Source organism: Cygnus atratus, chromosome 5 (assembly GCF_013377495.2).
Source record: "Cygnus atratus isolate AKBS03 ecotype Queensland, Australia chromosome 5, CAtr_DNAZoo_HiC_assembly, whole genome shotgun sequence".
NCBI lineage: Eukaryota > Metazoa > Chordata > Aves > Anseriformes > Anatidae > Cygnus > Cygnus atratus.
The window spans coordinates 32575509-32594803 of NC_066366.1; the positions used below are offsets into that span (position 1 = coordinate 32575509).

The window sequence follows — 19295 nt, forward strand, 5'->3', positions numbered from 1 at the left end:
TACCTTTTCATATGCACTGATTGTGAAAGCTTGACAAGAGAACAAGTTGCAGACTTAATGGTTCCCTGAGCTTTACAAGTCATAGAGACCTGTAGAAATGAAGCACAAATTCTGAACTTCATGGCAATCAGCATGCATTTCCAACCCGTGCTGGGTTTTATTTTTTTAGGAAACATAGTGATTCTTCTGTTCCGGGACAGACAAGCAAAAAAGCAAAAGCAATGGGAACTTGCTTTATGCAGAAATACAGAGAGAGATGTGTAGGTAGATTAAAAAAAAAGTCTTGATTGGCATCCAGCCACTTGCCTTAAACTGGGGATACAGGCTAATGGTACCGAGAGTAGAAGTAGCTGAAGTAGTGGCCAAATAAATGACCATTATCTGTATTTGTTTATATTCCTTTTGATACCAGTTTGATGGTACTATCAGCCATGATACTGGAAGGCTGTGCAGAGCCAAAGGCTCTTGAGCTCATATGTACGGAAGGGACAACAGGTAGTTACACTTGTCTTCCTGGTGCACTGCAACTTGAGATTTTTGGAAGCCTACATAGGGCTTTTAATTAATCTGTGATTTTTTTTTAATGTGTCTATTGCAGAGAGAGAACATCTGGGGACCTTTTTTAATAATTTCACCTGCCTCTACTCTTAACAACTGGCACCAGGAGTTTGCCAGATTTGTTCCTAAATTCAAGGTAATAAGCATGTGCAAGAAAGTTCTTTGTTATCTCAAAAGCAAAATGTGTTCCGCAGGTTTTCTTTGCCACATCTGGGTGCCTCATCTTGAAATTTGAAACTCTGTATTGGGCCTGATTCTGATTTTTTCCATCATCTTGTCTTTCTGGAGCATTAAATTATCTAGGGCTTGAAAATGTTCTTTCTTGAATTATGTGATTTTCATTTTGCAACAGCTTAAAGACACGGTCTCAGTGAGGAATTGAAGTGAGGTGGGGAGTGGATGTTCAGTTCTATAGAATGTGGGCCTGGCAGCAGGCCCAAAAATGTTTCAGTCTAATGTACTCTCTTTGGGTCTGGAGCAGTGTTTTCAGTCCTTCATATCAATCTGAGTAAGATAAAGATTGTATGTAAACAAAACTAGAACTCTAAACAGATCAGGAGAGGAAATGCAGTTATTATTAAAGAAAAGTAGAAGAACCATAGAAATGGAGCTAGCAATCAAGAAAAAAGAAAGTAGAGGGACACAAATGGGTAAGATCAAGAAGATAATGAGGAAATAAGTCAAGGTCTACAGTTATATTGTGAATGTGAGAAAACAGTCATGTAGGAAGTAAGGAAGAGTCAGTTACTGAAAAACAAGCTGCTTACCTGTTTCCCAGTGGAAAACATTTGAGTGCTGTAAAGGAAGATTTAAAAGGAATATATATTACTGAAACAGTGACAAAATTTTAGAATTCAAGATGGACAAAGGCTTGCAGTTATATCTGCAAAGAAAGGATTATAGTTCAAATGCTTGAGTTGTTGGCATGGCAACCTTTGATCTTAAGAGGTTTTGTAACACATCTAATTTTAATTCTTACAAAGAATATATAAAAACAATAAATAAAACCATGTAGTTCTGATTGTAAGTAGACAGCATACAAGTAACACCCAAGCTAATTGTTTGAATGTCTTGGGTACTTAATGAGGTGGAGGAAAAGACTTGGAAGTATTGCTGTAAGTAATATTTGATTTCTTGGTCTGGAGTGTTAAAGGATTTACCTCTTATGAAATAGGTTGCTGCAGAGGTCACTTATAAGACTATACTGTTGGTTATGGTGGTGTATACTTCAAGGTGTCTGTCCGAGGAGAATTTGTGCAAGAATATTGTACAATAACGGATGATTTGAGTGGCTTATATTTTGGCATAAATTGGGATCACTCAGACTTCAAAGAAAGTGATGAAGAAATAAAAAATATTTAATTAGTGAGGAGTGACTTTAAAAATCAAAATAAAAATGAATTATTCATGTATTTGCATGGCCCAAAACAGTAGGGACCCCAGTTTAAAGCCTGGAGTAGAAGACATTAGAGCAGTTGGCCATTCTACCTACTTACTCTGTCATTTCCTCCAATTAGTATAGGTGAGCAATTTTTATGCTTTCTCCTTGGGAGTGAAATACAGAAAACATTTCAAAAATGCAGCCAGGATGCTTGTGAATAGAGAACTTTTTTTTTATATAAGAAGAATGTTTTTCTCTGTTTCTGTTATTGTATAGCTATTTTGCGGATTTATTGCATAATAATGCTTACCTTATCCCTGGAACGAATGGTTCATGTTTTTAAAAGTTTTCTGAACTTGTGATTGTTATTTGCTTATAAGTTTTATCAATTTTTTGAACCAGTTTTTTTCCAGTTTCTAATCATACATTGTAATCAGGTGTGTAGTCAGTTATGCTTACAGTAAATCACAGTGAATTAATTTCTTCAGGTCCATGGCAGAATATGTAAAGTAAAAGGCAAATCACTTGTTGATTAATCTGATGACTTTTTTACTAGCATCCTTAATTTGGAAATGGAAGAATAGTCACCTAAAGGCACATTGTGTGTAGTAATTCAGAGCTTGTCCGTTGAAGGATGAAAATGTTTCATAACATCAGAAACTAGTATTCCTTACTTTTGCTCTTATTTTAATGTAGTCCTTTTATCAGACAGACGATGGCAGTACAGTACTGTTAACTAGTAACTCGGTCTGGTTTCAGTTCATTGCAAAGATCTGTTCTTAGTAATAGGACCTGTAAAATTCTGAGTTATAAATTGATGAGCAAATTCTTCTTGCATTAGACCAAATATGTTAACTTTGATCTCAGAGTTTGGGGACAGTTTTGAAGTACAAAACCAACAGAATCAGTGTGATTAGGGAAGAAAAACAGGGAATGTTAAACAGGAGAGCAAGCCCACTAGTTGTGTAGGGTTAACTGAAGTAGGCCTGTTTCTTCCATAAACTATGTATAAGTTTTCATTTTTAGAAAAATCAGATTAGAAGTTGTAACATTCTTCTGGGCATTTTTATATCAAGCTGAGAATCTTGTCTTTATATCTCTATATTAGGCATAAGCCGCTTGATACATTTGCTTAGTATGATATTTCTAAGTATTGTTTTGTTTCAAGTATTTTTTTTTCCTGCATGTTAAGAACATTTCCTTTTTGGTTGTTTTGGAAAAAAAACACCTGTCTTTATATTTTGTAGGATGCATAGTGTAAAATTCTAGAGGAAGTATGTCTTTATTTGAAAATAACATCTGTGTACTTTTGTACTGTTCCAGGTGCTACCTTACTGGGGAAATCCCCATGACAGAAAGGTGATCAGGAAATTCTGGAGTCAGGTAATACTGGCATGCCCACGTGCTTGGACCATTTTTGTTACTTGTGCAAAATGAAACAGAAACTATTACTATACCCTACTGAGCTAAACAATGTGTGGATAACGGAGTTCTGTATCTTCATCTATGTAGTGACATCTTTGTTAAAATAACAAGGTAGAAGGCTTCTCTTGTATTGGAGAACAATACAGTACGGCAATTTAGGGTAGTATGAAGTTAGTTGAAGAAAATAGGTCCCTATAAATGGAGCAGGTGGTTTCACTGTCAAGAACTGTTTATTCTATTTGAATAATCTAACTCAGTGTCCAACTCTAACATCCCTGCAGGCTGGTCAGATTGTTCCTGATTTAGCATAGGTAAACAGCATTTTATAGGGCTTAATGCCTGGGTCTTGTCTGACATGTTAAGAAGCATCTGAAATTGTTCAGGAACTAATGGGCTGAAGTCCAGATGTACCAGCTGAAAAATGTTGTTATAATTACTTAAAGTCATATGGGGGAAAATGCAGTGATAATGAGAAAATATTATGCAACAGAAATCTAAAATTACAGTATATGCAGGTGAACTCTGCACAATGTATTTACATTATGTGGACATTTGTTTCTTATTTTGTGGTTATAGAAGACGTTGTATACTCAGGATGCTCCTTTCCATGTGGTGATTACCAGTTATCAACTGGTCGTACAGGATGTGAAGTATTTCCAGCGAGTGAAGTGGCAATATATGGTACTGGACGAAGCACAAGCACTCAAGAGTAGCTCCAGGTAATATATGAACTGGAAACAATCTTTCCTCTCGATGAACCTTTCAAAGAAATATCAAGATAACATAAAGATTACAAAAACTGTCAGAATTTAAAATTGACGTACGTGAGACTTCAAGTATTTAACCTAGTTAAGTATCTGTATAACTCCAGTGGTGGGTGACAATGAAATTATCCTTGATTTTCCTCTTCCAAATATATAAAACATTTAAAAAAGTAATTATGGAGCAGAAATATGCATAGACTACAGGACAATGAAACAAAAGGGTGTTAAATACTGTTCACCTTCTTTCCTGACTACTCATATAATTCTGCCTTGTGAACAATCTGTAGTCTTTAATGTGTATTACTTCTGCTTATTCCATTAAATGTGGTATTTTGATTCCTTCTTCAGTGGCATTTCCAGACACTAGTGAAGGTCAGGACCTGGTGAATATTTTCAGCTGCAATAAATCCCAATCTTAGTCACAATACTCTGTGCCAGAAAGTTTTCTCTTTATTTCCGAGTAATAGATTTGTGCATCTTTACTTCTCTAATTGCTTTTTCTTAACATTTCCTCAAGTTGCCACTATTCATGTCAAATCTCTATTTCTGTAAGTTGAGGACTGGTTTGCATGCAGACTTGTTCAGACTGAAGTCTGCCTCTTCAGCATTCTTTGGAAATTACTCCCTTAAGATTGTAAAGTACAGCTCAGCGCTCCTTCTACAGTGGCCTATATACTTAGTGTTGTGAAGTGTGAAAAATACACAATTCAAATTGATAATAACAGTTTCTTTTGGAAAGTTAATTATTCTGATGACAAGATTGTGATTTTATTAGTATCCAAGCATTTGTGTTAAAAACATACTTAAATAAAATAAATGATGCACATTTCTTTCTATTTTGTAAAAGGCTACTTCCTCCTGTAGTTGCCTTTTGAAAGACTGGGAGGTAGGTTTGGTAGTTTTATCCAGTGACCTCCAAAAAAGCATTTGGGAAGGTTACTAGAAACAGTTGTCTTAAAATTTCTTGCATTCATATTCTTAAAAAACAAACAGAAAAAAAAATCTAATGATTTCCTTTTTTTCTCAATTTTATTCATCAGTGTTCGCTGGAAGATCCTACTACAGTTCCAGTGTCGAAATAGATTGTTATTGACTGGGACCCCAATCCAGAACACAATGGCCGAGGTATTCAGGAGCTCACAAGAGCTGACTTTTCTTTATCATGGGAGTATATCCTAAATATCTGTGAGGAGTTGAGAAACCTGTTGCATTTGTGTGGTTGTGGGATCGTATTTGTATGTCACCACTGGCAAAAAAATATGGAATCAACTCTGGGAAGGGAAAATTTGGAAGCATGCCTGGCATTCAAATAACAGTAAAACTCAAGATAGCTGATGGTTAGTAATGCCTAGGTTATAGGATAAAATTTAATTCTGGTAGCTTTTACTTCTGTTGGCTGAAATCATTGCCCTGTATTTCTCACTGCTTTCTGATGGTGTTGATATATCTGGCGGGGGAGAATATGTCAGAGGTGTGAGTTTGCCACGTCTTGCGGTCTGCTAAAGTGACTCTCTTGCGCTCATAAAGAGCTGCAAGAGATTGGGATCCCCAGTTACCTTGTCCGCAGTAGGATGACTTTTGCTGATATATTTTTTCCTTTCCTTTCTAGCTGTGGGCCCTGCTGCATTTTATCATGCCAACTTTGTTTGATTCCCATGAAGAGTTCAATGAGTGGTTTTCTAAGGACATAGAGAGCCATGCAGAGAACAAATCCGCCATTGATGAGAGTGAGTGCAGCGTGTAGTTACAGTAGTTTGTATATGAAAAATCTGTTGCCTTTCCCAACTACCAGTGGATAAACTTTCTCTCACTTTGTGTATGAGGAATGCCTTATAAAGCAGAGGGTACATGGATTGGAACATTGTGGCTTGTTGTCCAAAGTTTATGTTGAAATTGTTGTTTCTCACCGTAATGCATCATGTGTAATGAAAAGAAAAACGTGGTGAAAGTGTTGACTTGATACTTGTCTCTAATATTCCTCCTTCCCAACACAAGAGAAAAAATATTTTAAATGTTTGTAAGTTTCTGTAGAGCGCATCATCATCTAACAAGCCTTGCAAGTATGTTACAAGCTCTAAAAATTACAGTAGAAAGCACTAAACACCTTCTGAGCTTCAGGAGAGAATTTTAAAAATCATTTGCTGGAAAAAAAAAGAAAATGATTCACAGTAAATTCCAGGGGATAATTATATTGAAAAATCTAGCTAAATAAAAAAGGTGATTTGTAATTGGAGTAGATAGAACACAGCAGAGTTGAAACTTGCCACAGAAGTAAAGGTTTTAAGAGTTCTTAAATACCCAAAACTCTGTGCTGTAAGAACTCATATGAGGAGAAATAGGTGAGCAGTAAGGGGCTTCATTTGTAGTAGAACAAAACACAGTTTTCTTCTTCAGCGAAATAATTGTTCCTGTTTCACTATGTTCCAGACCAGCTATCTCGCTTGCACATGATCCTGAAACCTTTCATGCTGAGGAGAATCAAGAAGGATGTGGAAAATGAACTGTCAGATAAGGTGAGAAAAAGCATTTATCTTTAATTAGAGTATTTCAACTTTATTTTCATAGCTCTGTTACGTAGTTTTTATAGGCTCATTTGTCACTCTCCGTACCTGAAATTTGGTTGTAGACTTTTCATAGACCTTACATTTCTGGCATCACATTCCAGCAATCTTATCAGATGTGAATGTAACTTAAGAACCCCTTAATTAATGAGTTTTTCTTATCTAGGGAAAATATTTTGTTCGCAGTTGCAAATAAAAAGTCTTTAAGCTGTGTTAAACTGACAGTAACATCAGAAATGGCAGTAAAGGAGGTTGATACAGCAGTGATTGGCTGGCCCTTGTGAAAGATTGGGCATGGTTTTAAGATTGTTTCTGCTTGCTTGTACTGAGAAAGATATGCATATTGGCAATATCATACTCTTCTCTCTTAGTGTCTTAATTTTTTGTGGATGTTAGCAATGCTAGATGGGCTTGTGGACAACTTGTGCCCGGGTTTTGGGACTACTGGCAGAGAGATGTCAGCTTTGTTCTGATGTACTTGTTAGTTTCGAAACTGGAACTCTTCCCACAGACACTGTTATTATGTGATCTATTAGTTGTCTTTATCATGGGTTCCTGATACTTGTTCAAGATGACTCCAAATAGGTAGCGTTTAACAGAATTGCAGAATTGGACAAAATTTAAGCTGTTCATCTGCAAATTTGATGTTTTCAGAGGTTCTTAAGACTCTGACTTAGTTGTGTTCATGTATTTGTAAAGGTCTATCTCCTAAGGCTTCCAAAACACAGTTGTTACATAAGCGCTTCTCAGGCTGGATCCTGAAATACAGATACAAATGCAACTGCCTGTATATATATATTTTTTGAGAAAGTTAAGTTTTCCTTAATATGCATTTTCCCTGCTTTGTTTGTACTGATGTGGTCATGTTCCATTTCAGAGAGAGAAAAAGCTAAAACTTCATTACTATTTTGCAGATTGAAATTCTTATGTACTGCCAGCAGACAAGTCGACAGAAGCTCTTGTATCAAGCTCTGAAAAATAAAATCTCTATTGATGACCTCTTGCAGTCCTCAATGGGCACTACTCAGCAAGCGCAGAACACCACTAGTAGTCTCATGAATCTAGTCATGCAGTTCAGGAAGGTAAGGCTATTTTAAGTAATAATTAACAAGCATGTTCACTCATTAGCACAGCACTAAAATAGGGCTTCTAGAAAACAAACAAACAAAAAAGCATGGCATACGCGTGCAGATTTGTGTTCAGTTCTCTTCCTGGTGCAGTGCAGCATGATGTTGGAGTAGAAGAGCTTCTGCCAAATTCTGCATGCATCTGCCAACTTTTGGTTCCAAATTGGTTGTTTAAGTCATCCACTTGGGAAAAAGACGTGGAAGCTGTGAATTGAATAGGAAAAGATATGATTCAGTATTCAATTTGAACAAATATACTAAAATAGCTGTGAAATTCTAGCCAATATTAACGTGATCAATAGTCATAGTTGATCTGGGATGTAAATGCTGCATCAGACTAAATTAATCCCTTCCTAATGTTTTTGATTTTCTTATAGGTGTGCAATCACCCAGAGCTGTTTGAGCGACAGGAAACTTGGTCTCCATTTCACATCTCCTTAAAGCCATACCAGATTTCAAAGTTCATCTACCGTCATGGACAGATCAGGGTCTTCAACCACTCACGGGACAGGCAAGCCAACTCCACTTCCTCTCCAGCTTAATATATTTTGTAGTATTATTTAGATTTATTTTAGCTTTGTAAGCACTAATTAACTTCCTTACCTGATGTACTTGTATGGTGTTAGCCAAGCAATGCATTCCTGTTTTTCTTTCGTTTATTCAACTGTTAAACCTCAGATATATGATGATCCTTAGTGGAATCCTGAGCATCAAACATCCCTTTCATTGAATAAGAAAGTAAGGAAAAGGAATTTATAGTTGTTGCTGATGATGTGTAATAGAACTACCTTTAATAGAATTCTAGAAAAACACTGGTTTCCCTTCAGTGATTTTTCATGTTTAAGGAAGCTATCAGTATCTGCCCGTTGTGACATGATATGTTGCGAGCATCTACTTGTGTGTTGACAGCTTTTAATGCTTACCTTGAATGAGTAGAAGCCACCTGAGTTCAGTTTGCTGTTTTCTCTGACTCTGGCAATTCCATATAAATGTTTTTTTCATTAAATTATGAGAAATGCTCAGGGCAGAGATGCGAAAGGCATATTTGAAGATGAGACTAACTATTCTACAGCATAAAATGCAATCCCAAACCAATGGTGTTTCTGAGCATCAGATTAACATCAGTGCACATGAACTGATGATGCCAGGCAATTCCAAACATCCAGAGTGCTGGAATACTTATCATAAAGAACTGAATTACCGGTTACTCTGCATTTTTTGCTGTCTATGGGATTGAATGTTATATGTATTAACATCTTCTAAGTGTTTTTGTTTGTTTTGTTGCTTTCATTTTCAGGTGGTTACGGGTTTTACTTTCGCCATTTGCACCAGACCACATCCAGCAGTCTCTCTTCCATAGGAAGGGTAGGTTTATAGTCCTGAGAAGTAAGCTGGGTTAAACACTTGTATGTGTGGTGTAATATGTGTTATTCAAGGGGAGAACTGAAAGGCCAGATCAGTCTGTCCTCTGAGATAATCAGATTAGAACTTGTTAGAATTCTTTTAGCCTTTGTACTTGAAGGGAAGTCAGCACGTATATTTCATTTCCTCAGTAAGGGAAGGATGGAAGCAAGTAGAAGAATATTCTACAGACAACTTCAGTCACTGCTTAACCCTACTTCAATTTCTTGTTGTATTTCCTCTTGTCTTGTTTTAGCTTACTTTAAGGAATTAATGCTGCCTCTTTAGTCAAGTGTGAGTTTTTCAGAGATTCAGAGAAATCTTAGATTAATTTTAGTACAATCTATTGTATGTTACACTGCCAATTTCTGTCAGTTAAGAAGTAGGGGAATGTAAATGATCTGGGATCTAATTGATGAGCAGAAAAACACATAAATAGCTTTTACTGATAAATATAGTTCATCGTTATAGATGATTTTTTTTTGCTAAAAAGAGTGAACTAGATTGCTCAGCTGCTTTAATGGGAAAAATTTGAGGAGAAAAAAGTAAAAGAGATAATGGCTGCATTGCTATGCTGAAGTCTCTTAGCATGGACCTATTCAACTATGCAAACATATATTTTCAAGTAAGAAGAACCAGATGCAACAACAGGAGTCTGCACTTGTCTATAACTCTCTAACTTTGGTGTGTCTTGCTGGTTATTCTGGTCTACGTTTGTTTTGGTATTCATAATAGACTTTTTCTTGAGTACCTTCTTTGGCATAACATAAAAGGAAAATAATTTTGGAGATTTGGAGTTTTGTGTAGAAGTTAAATATAAGAAGGTATGAATGGTATTGGGACAGATGGGCCTGAAAAGCTTTCTTGATTAACAGTGGAACATATCTTTCCAGCTCCCTGCTTCACTGCAATGTTTCCATCATCTTCACCATATCTGATCCATCCTTATACCCACACTCACTCACGATGCCCTGCCAATTCCTACATCTCCTTCCCACACGTTTGACTCACTGGCTCAGTGAGAAGGAACATGTTTAGCAGGCTGTCCTGATGTTCGTATCAGCTGTCTAGGAGATACGTGATGGCATTAGCAAACATACAACTGCATGTTGATTCCTAGTAGGTCAAATAAATGTGCTTAGTTGTTGCATGTGTTTCTGGCATAGAATATGTCTGTCTGTCTTTGTAAATATCCCTCTCTTGCCCATACTGGAAAATAAACTGGAACTTAGAGTTAGGGGAACAGCAATTAGGATGAAATTTTCAGTATTTCTAAAATATCTAGGTTAAATTAGGCTCTCCTGTTTATTTGCCTAGATTTTTGTTATCGTAGAGAATGTGTATGTTGCATAGAATTTACCACTATTGAAATATATTCATTACTTTCAGTTATGAGTTTCTGTGCAATGTCTTGGCCTAACTCTACTATTTTTGTGACACAGGCATCAATGAAGAAAGCTGTTTTTCTTTCCTCCGGTTTATTGATGTCTCTCCAGCAGAAATGGCAAACCTCATGAATCAGGGACATTTAGCCAGGTGAGGACAACTTTTTATCTTTTATCTCTCTTATTAATTAAAGGAATAGTACAGATGTTGTTAGAGGCGTCTCTGTAAACCCGCGTTTTCTGTGCCTCCTAATATTTATCACCTATCTGTCATTAATATAATAACTTCTAGAGTTTCTTGCAGGCAGAGGACACCGTTATACATGATATTTTTTTATGCCCCTGTCAGAGAAATTCTCTGTTAAAATGATTTTATGTTCCAAATATACAAGATGGTCAACAGGCAAGAGAAGAGTTTGGTTAAGATCACACTATAGGTTGCTGGTGTTAAGCACAGAATCCAGACTTCTGAAGGCTGGTTTATTGTAATGCTTACCAATTGCACTTGAGTGTAGGTTTAACACATGTGGTATAAGCTTATGCTCTGCTAGTTGTTTTTCAGCTCCCAGCCATATTGTCTCCTTTCTGCATGTTCTGTTCTTAATACAGAATGGATTTCCAAGGTGCAGGCTTAGGATGGTGGCTTTTTAGCATTGTGAGTTGTCTCATCTTGGAAAGGGAAGTGATCTGTTTAAGCTAGTGTATACTCCACAAGTGACAGTACTCTGATTAACGTTCAGTAGCTACTGTAAAAAAAAAAAAAAGATTAAAAGCAAGTCTTTATCAATAAATGTGTTTTCTTTAGGGCTTTGTAATATTCTTCCATCACTGCAGTTATTTTGGACAGCTTCTTTTTCATCTGTGTTTTAATAGCAGTACAAATTGCTCTTTATCTGATCTTTGTGATAAATTCTGTCTTCGTTATACAGGTTGCTATGAATTATATGTACAATTTACAGAGAAGTCAGTGCAATTTTAGGTAGTAATGGCTAAATCATGCTTGACCCTTTTAAATGAAGTGCTTCAAAATGTATTCTAATTTCATCATTTAGATTCAATTAAGCTACTGTAGAAAAGATGAAAATAACAGTAATATAATTCGAAGATGTCTAGTAAAAAGTATTTCTCTCAAGTCAGAATATTGTAAGCCTGAATTTCTGGAAAAAAAAATGTTTGTGTCAAATGGAATTATGTTGTTAAATAAATTCAAGCCTTTCTTTCACAAAGCAGTGAATAAATGTATCTACTGTGTTTTATTTCAGATGGTTAGCTCTTTTCCTGTCTCTGAAAGCCTCCTACAGGCTCCATCACCTGCGTTCTTGGATGGAACCAGAAAGAGAGAAGCAGCAGGGCTCACATTGTCTAAAGAACAAGGATTTCTTGCTTGATGTAAATTTCCCACTGTCTTTCCCTAACTTGCACAGCTGCACTTTGCTGCAGGTAAGCAAAATTTCTGTGATCTGGAGACATTAGCAAATCCTCAGGAGGGAGGAATGCTCAGAAACTTCCCAACCTTACAAAATGGATGAAAGCATAAACTTCTGAACAAGATGATTTTATTAGTGTGCTCTCATATCTGTTGTATCATAGATTCATTCAGGTTGGAAAAGACCTCTAAGATCATCTAGTCCAACCTTTAATCAGATACAGCTAATGAAATTTGGGGTGCTGAACAGAAAAGTGATTTGACTGCTGTCTTTCTCCTCTGTAGTGATACATTTCAAAACTTGTTACGTAAAAATAGACTAACTGAATTAGAGGTCTTAAAAATATTACTTAAGTAGAAGAACTAGATGCATGATTTGTCAGGGATGGATTCTACATGTAAGCTTAAGATTTTTATTTTTTTTCTACATGTAAGTTGCTTATTTTCAGTCTGAAATCAGTTCTTTTCTCAAATTCAATCCATTGTTGCAGCAACAGGGATAAGCAGAGACTTCAGTAGTGCTTCCGAGTTGATGGACAAGCATTATCAATGGTTGTCTTTCTATTCTGATACTTGCTTCTGCTGCTGGCTAGTAAATTCCAAATGTGTTCATCTTACTGTGTAATGCAAGGTCATTTTCTCTAAGGCTTTGCCTAGGGTGTGTGTGACTGTTTTGTCTCCTTATGACTAAATTGTTGTTGATCTCCTGAGTTATAACTGCATCAACTTATTTCATTGGAAAGGAAGTTCACAAAAAGAGAAGCACAGGATCGGTAAGCATTTTGGGTACAGTTGAAATTCTCCTTTAGTGGCAGTTAGCATACATACAGTTAAAAAAAAATCTTTTCTGAAACAGTGAGATCTTGCCAATTTTCTCTGGGGAATATTGCTCCTCTTCATGAGGCTGGAAAGGGAAAGGAGATAGCCAGAATTCAATTGAATAGCGTGTAGAGGAAGTTGAAATAGAAGATGCATAAGCAGTAGGAAAGCAACCTTGGGCTTGGTGTCATGTTTTGCAGTGTTAACAGCAAAGCCAACAAAATGAGTCCTAGTTATCAAACAAACAGCAAGCCAACTGAGTGTGTATGCCTGTTAACTCTGACTGTGCTGGTGTTTAAATATTCCATGATTCCTTATCTAGCTTGATGAAATGTCTACACTGTATGGATTTCCTTGCAAAAATACATACATATACATATATATATGTATGTATGTATGTATGTATTAAGATTACATTCAGCCATTTGTGTGCTGTCTGTAACGCTTGTATCTCTGAAACTATACTGTAGCTGTGTACTCTCATGGGTATGGCCAAGGAAAACTTGTGTGTTGTCATAAACATTGCAGCCTAACAGCAAAGGAGTAGTAGATGGTGTCATTGTATGCGCTTACAGAAGGTAGCGTTCATTTTTTCATATGTAGAAAGACAATCTAGGTCTTTATATATCCTTTGGGTTAGTGTATGTAAATATGAAAATGAAAATCATCATGTTTTCTTACAACAGAAGGTGAGTTTACATTACAGATGACAGTTCTGGAATATGCACATCTATCTTTTAATACTAACAATGAAATGAAAAGCAAGCGACTCACCTGTAGACCCACCTGTGCCACAGCCTGGCAGGTCTTTATCATATAATTTTGTTTCTCCAAATCACAAATTCGATTACCTGTGTCTCTGGGAGTCCCAGTGATATTACTGTTTTAACTCATGTGGCTTTTACACAAAAAACAGCCAGCTAAGGAGTAAGGTTCATCAGTTTGGGCAATACAGCATACTTGTGATAACCATGGTAAATCCGAAGGACGTTTAGCCCTACAATTACAAAGGATTCCTTAGAACTTTTCTAACCTTCATTATAGACAAATTACCACCTGAAGTCACTTTAAAATAAGTTACGTTTGCACAGTTGTTTGCACAGCTTACATATATAACATCTTTACATATGCAAAAACAGAAGGAGAGTTGAAAAACAAATAGCCCTTCACATGTCTTTCTTTTAACAGCACACATCATCATGAGTGTAAATGAACTCAATGTTTTTTACCTTGGCCCAAGAAAGTTTCAGTGTAAAATTTCCTGAGGCTTCATCTAGAGCTTTGTAAGATAGTAAAATGGAAATAAATTTGCAGCGTAAAGTTCTTTGAGGCTTCATTTAGGGCTCTGCAAGATAGTAACATGTAAGGAGTGAGGAGGGGGAAAAAACAGAGGAAAAAGGAAATGGTATAAATCTGGAAAGACTTTTCTTAACTGCTCAGATCAGCATTTCCGATGTAAGAGGGAAACTACAAAAATAAGTCAGCAGACAAAAAAAAACAAAACTTTTAAAATGGATCTCTCCAAAATTGAAGTAACATCTGTCTAAAGATAGTATGAATTTCTTCACATAAGCACAGAAATGCCTCAAAATGTGAGGTCTCTTCATTCCCCTTAGCACCTCCACATGTGTGTATTAATTTATATATGCTGAGTTAAATTAACATGAAATCTGCTGAGGTGAACCCTTCTCTCCTTTGCTTTCCATTTTCTTTCTGTAAAAACTTAGAAGTGTTAACGAGATTAAGACAGTTCTGGTAGCCATAGCCCACATTTTTGTGCAGCCCCTTCTGCACTGTAGGAAAGCCTCTTTCAACAATTACTTTGACTGCATGGTTGCAGTAGACGTGTACATTCATGTTTGTTTTAACAGTCCTCTTCGTAGGTGCTTAGCTTTGTTGTACTAAGGCATATGATCCGTTTTAGAGCTGTGCCTGTGTTCTCCTCTGTAACCTTATCCAGGCTTTTCCATGTGTGTGACTGGTGGAAAGCTGCTTTCCACTGTCCCTGTTATATCTGGTGTCTGCTCTGTTCATGAATGCTTAATGGCTGTGTATGTCAGGGCATTCACAGAGGGATGTTTCTCATGATTTGTGCACAGGAAGCTGAAAAGTAGATTTATGCCCCTGTGCAAGAACTGCTTCTAATACAGTGCGTATATAAAAATAATACTTTTCTCCTATTTGGGGTGCCTCCTTGGAAGTTTTCCCTTTGTTTCTTCCTGTGTAATTCTAGTTGGGCTGGAGCCGTCTTTGACTTTTTGATGTTGGCTTCCAAAAGAGAATTAAATAACAAATTTGCATTCCTTTGCAAGGTTTGGAATTGCAGTTTGTTAGCTTCCTCTCTATCCGTTTCTTGTTCCTTCACCTTCCAAGAGATGAAGGTAACAAACCCCTTTAACAACCACAGTCAGAATACCAACGCTTGCTGTCGTAAGATGTAGTGGAAACCCTTGTGACTGCATGCAATGCTGATCCTTACCACAAAATCAGATGTATCTCCTGTATATGGGCCAGGGAAGAAAGTGGCTTTAACCTGAATCAGCTCTTCTGAGGCTGTCTAGTAGCTTGCTGTTGCCAAGGGGGCTTTTACTAGGGGGTGAAAAGGATCACAAAAGTAACATACGGTGAAGGAACAAGGGTTTGTTTTCATCTTGACCAAGTTTTTAATATGTAGACAGCTATGCCAACAAGAGGAAGGAGCTCTGCAGGGAAGGGGGTGAACATGGGAACCAGTTGCTGCTTAAGGCAGCGTTACTGGTAAAGAATTGCCAGCTGAGTAAGTGGCTGTGTTTGGGATCAGTTCGCATTAACCAGTGTGGCCCAAGCTTTGACCTGTGCTTTTTAGCCCTGCTGAGTGTCAGTGAGTCTATTGTCAGCTTTTTCTGTTCCCACCTCTTATGTAGAGGAGCAGATGTTCAGTCAGAGGGTCGGAACTTTCTTTTTGCTAGACCACAAGTGGCACTGGTAGCAGCTGAAAGATGTGCTTACGTGCTGGGATTGACTGATTCTATTGCATAGGTGGTGCTAGCACATATGTACAGTAAGAGTATTTGTCTCCCTTTTCAGGAGATTACAAAAGATTATGCTTGTCTCTTGCATATACTGTAATCCTCATTACACTATTTGCCTTTTTTTTTTTTTTTGAACTGTGAATTAACCATATCACAGGTCTGCCTGTGGTGTATTAATTTTAACTAGTAGTCTCACCTGTATGCTAGCCATCTGCTTCTCGTTCAGTGCATTTACATCTGGAAATGGAAAGGGCCAAGAATGTGTGGTCTCTATTAGGCTACTGCTGTGGATGTTTGGATGTTTTCTAGCATTTTTGATATACAGTGGATATACACATTCTTGTGTATGAGATGATATACATGTGGCTTGATGTTTAGAACTTCAGACACTGCGATTTTGGAAAATTGGGAGACTCTGGAAATTAAAAGCCTCATGGAATTAATTTTGGTGCATTAGGAGCTGGAGCGGAACAATATGGAAGCTTTAGGTGTTGCTTACATTTTACTTAAGTGAACTGCTAAAATTGTCATGAAGACAGCAGGTAGTTTATCTCTTAATGTTTCTTTTTGATTGCTTGTTTCCTCTAGAATTCAGAATAATGGTCTCGTGTTCTTTCTGTCATAATTATGTATGATATAACAATTGGTTGATATCAATATAGAAGAGTTAGAATATAAAAACTAAGTAGTAAGAATGGCTTAGTCTATAAGCAGTTTACTTAATTGCTTGACATGGATATTTACAATAAAGAAGGAAATATAGTAGCTGATGCAAGCAAAGAAAATCTAGTTTTGTTTTCTGTTACTTTTCTGTGTAGAGTAGAGCATCCTCAAATAACTGTCCTTGATTTAAACTGCAACATCAATGAAACGCCCCCATTTGTCCCTTGAGACGATCAGTGTGTTTTACTGTATGAAAAGGACATTGATCCTCTTGCAAATTACAAGTTTTACACATGGGTATGTTGATACGTGTCAGTAATCATGCCAGCACCTTGGAAGTCTTTAGGATAAAATTCAAAGCCATTTGGCTCAGGAAGATAAGGAAAGGCTGGAAAAAATGAAAGTACAGAGACACCAGCCCAGTGTTACTTAGTGTCTTAATTTTTTTTCCTGCCAAATTTCATTTTGACCATGCTTTGGGATAGATAAAAGAACAGCCAGAAAATGGTTTGAGGGTCGGTTCTATTAGAATATTCCTGTACTTCCTTCATTAGAAAAGCTAAGGTCAAAGGGTTCAAAAAAGGAAAAACTTGTTTCTAGTTCCAATAGAGCATAAAGGCAAATATGAATATGAGCTATTCTGATTTCAGCCATTGCAGGATTTCTGATAATTGCAGAGATCTGTACGTTGTCACTGTGGAAGATACATAGAGTTTCCTCTTTCCAAGAGAAATACTTGGTGAATGTTCTTTTCCTGTCTTTTTCATAGGTGGTTACAAGATTTGAGAGGAGTTTTTCATTACAGACATAATAACTTCTTAATTTTAATTTTGTTTTTAGAACCTTGTGTTCAGTAGCCACTGTAAAGCAGTTACTGGCTATTCAGATCATGTCATACATCGAAGGAGATCAGCTACCTCATGTGTACGGTGCTGCCAGGTGACTGAGCTGCCGTCCTTCCTGTGCATAGCCAGCCCACGGGTAAGTCCAAGTTAAGTTGTAAATTATGTATTTTCTATTGTGTTTCAAATCTTGTTAGAATTGTGTCTTAGGAACAGGATGATCTATTACTTTCTTTTGGTTGGGTAAAATTGTTGTGAGGATATCCTTTTGCTACTGTATTCTGTAGTGCTTTTTTCATAGGGGAAGTCACTTCATAGGGGAAATGACTGCAGTGGGTACTGAAGGGAAAAGGAAAGTTGTGAGATGCACCCAACAGGAGTTATTCTGAGATACGTAGATTTCACTTTCTCTCCTAATACCAAAAGCAGTAAAATTGTAGAAGAGTTTGTGAAGTAGATTTTTTCCCATATAATTTGAAGCGGGTGTAGATATGATATAAATTGATTGGGATGATCATTTGGTCAACTCTGATGACAGAGGAGGCTGAGGAGTAATGCTTTTTTTGAAAAGGATGTTTGGTTTCTCTAGTTGCGTGAGCTTATGCTCCGAAAAAGAAACACTAAATTGTGGTATATAAGGACTGAGTTGACATTTCCTAAATCTTCTGGGTATTAAGTGGTACTGCTTGGGATTATCTATCAACTATTAACCAAATTTTGAAATTACTTTAGCTGAAGTTTCCTTGGCTGACACAAGAGACCCTCATAAGTCTATGGCTATTGTTTTAATTCTGTGTTGCTAGATCTTGGCAAAGCTGAACAAAATGTACTTATGATTCAAATCTGGGCTTGAATCTACCATTTGTCATCATAATAGATAAGCATATCTATAGAGAGTTTCCACCTTCAGAATAACCTTTTGTAAAAAAGGAGGTTCTGACCCATGCTCTCGCTAAAAGATAAATCACTGAAAACTGTTTCTCCTAATCGCCTTGATGAACATCAGTTTTGAGGAAACAGCTAAAAGTAAGATAAACATGCCCTGGATGCCACGCTGTGCTAGATTTTATGGCATGCTGGGTGAGATATAAAGTTCCGCAGGAGTGTCTCTGGCTGCTGGGTACATCCTTGGTCCTCTTAAGAACAGGAAAGCTGAAGCTGTGCACCACCAAGTAAGCAGTGTGTAGTTAGTTTGGTACATTCCCCGCCCCTAGATTTTTCTTTTTCTTTACCATGTTATTATGTGCTGTTCTCAGCTTAGTTTGGTAAATTAAGTAACGTAAATGATCAACTCCAAATCAACAAACAATAATTAATATAATAGGCTTGTCTTGCATTGCTTCATGCTCAAATAAAAAACAAAAAACTTTCTCTCTCCTGTAGGAAATAATTAGTCTTACAATTTTTTTCCCATATACTGTCACATACCCAGGACTCTCCTGGTCAACTCTCTGCTCTTGAGGGAAAGCCCTACCTTAACTGAAAAGTGGGTGTCAGTGGGGCTAAGAATGAAGACATCTGCTTCCAGTTACTTTGAAGCAATATCAGGCCAATAAAATCCCTATCATTTAAAGAGGAATTTTAATGCTATGTGTATATACAAAACCAGGTCGATAACAGAAGACTTTTATTGCCAGACCATCCAGATGTTACATTCCTTAACCAGTACTGATGTTGTTACTGCAGCTTGATCAACTGTGGCTGCATGTATGTATAATATCTTGGCGTCTGAAGAAGGGAGGATGGCATCTAGGACTGCTTATCACCTATATACTGCTCCTTGAGCTGAATTCATAGCCTTCAGTTCTAGGGGCCAGGAACCCAACTTTTTCCAAAGTCTCATACCGCCTCCTGGTCACAGCATGCTACCTGGTTCAAGGACAAGCAGTTACTCTGAAAGCAAATTGTAGAAATCCCTTCTCCTTCAAATTT

General features: G+C 37.0%; 1 protein-coding gene across 1 annotated transcript in view; it reads left to right on the forward strand.

Annotated features, from left to right (window-relative positions):
* INO80 (INO80 complex ATPase subunit) overlaps positions 1-19295 on the forward strand; it is a 68809-nt gene that overhangs the window by 20906 nt on the left and 28608 nt on the right. Inside the window, exons 14-25 of the mRNA XM_035539699.2 lie at positions 599-694; positions 3263-3322; positions 3941-4083; positions 5169-5253; positions 5738-5855; positions 6556-6641; positions 7604-7771; positions 8194-8327; positions 9114-9181; positions 10660-10753; positions 11865-12042; positions 17362-17502. Of these exons, the coding sequence (XP_035395592.1) occupies positions 599-694; positions 3263-3322; positions 3941-4083; positions 5169-5253; positions 5738-5855; positions 6556-6641; positions 7604-7771; positions 8194-8327; positions 9114-9181; positions 10660-10753; positions 11865-12042; positions 17362-17502 (1371 nt within the window). The remainder of the gene's footprint in view (positions 1-598; positions 695-3262; positions 3323-3940; positions 4084-5168; positions 5254-5737; positions 5856-6555; positions 6642-7603; positions 7772-8193; positions 8328-9113; positions 9182-10659; positions 10754-11864; positions 12043-17361; positions 17503-19295) is intronic.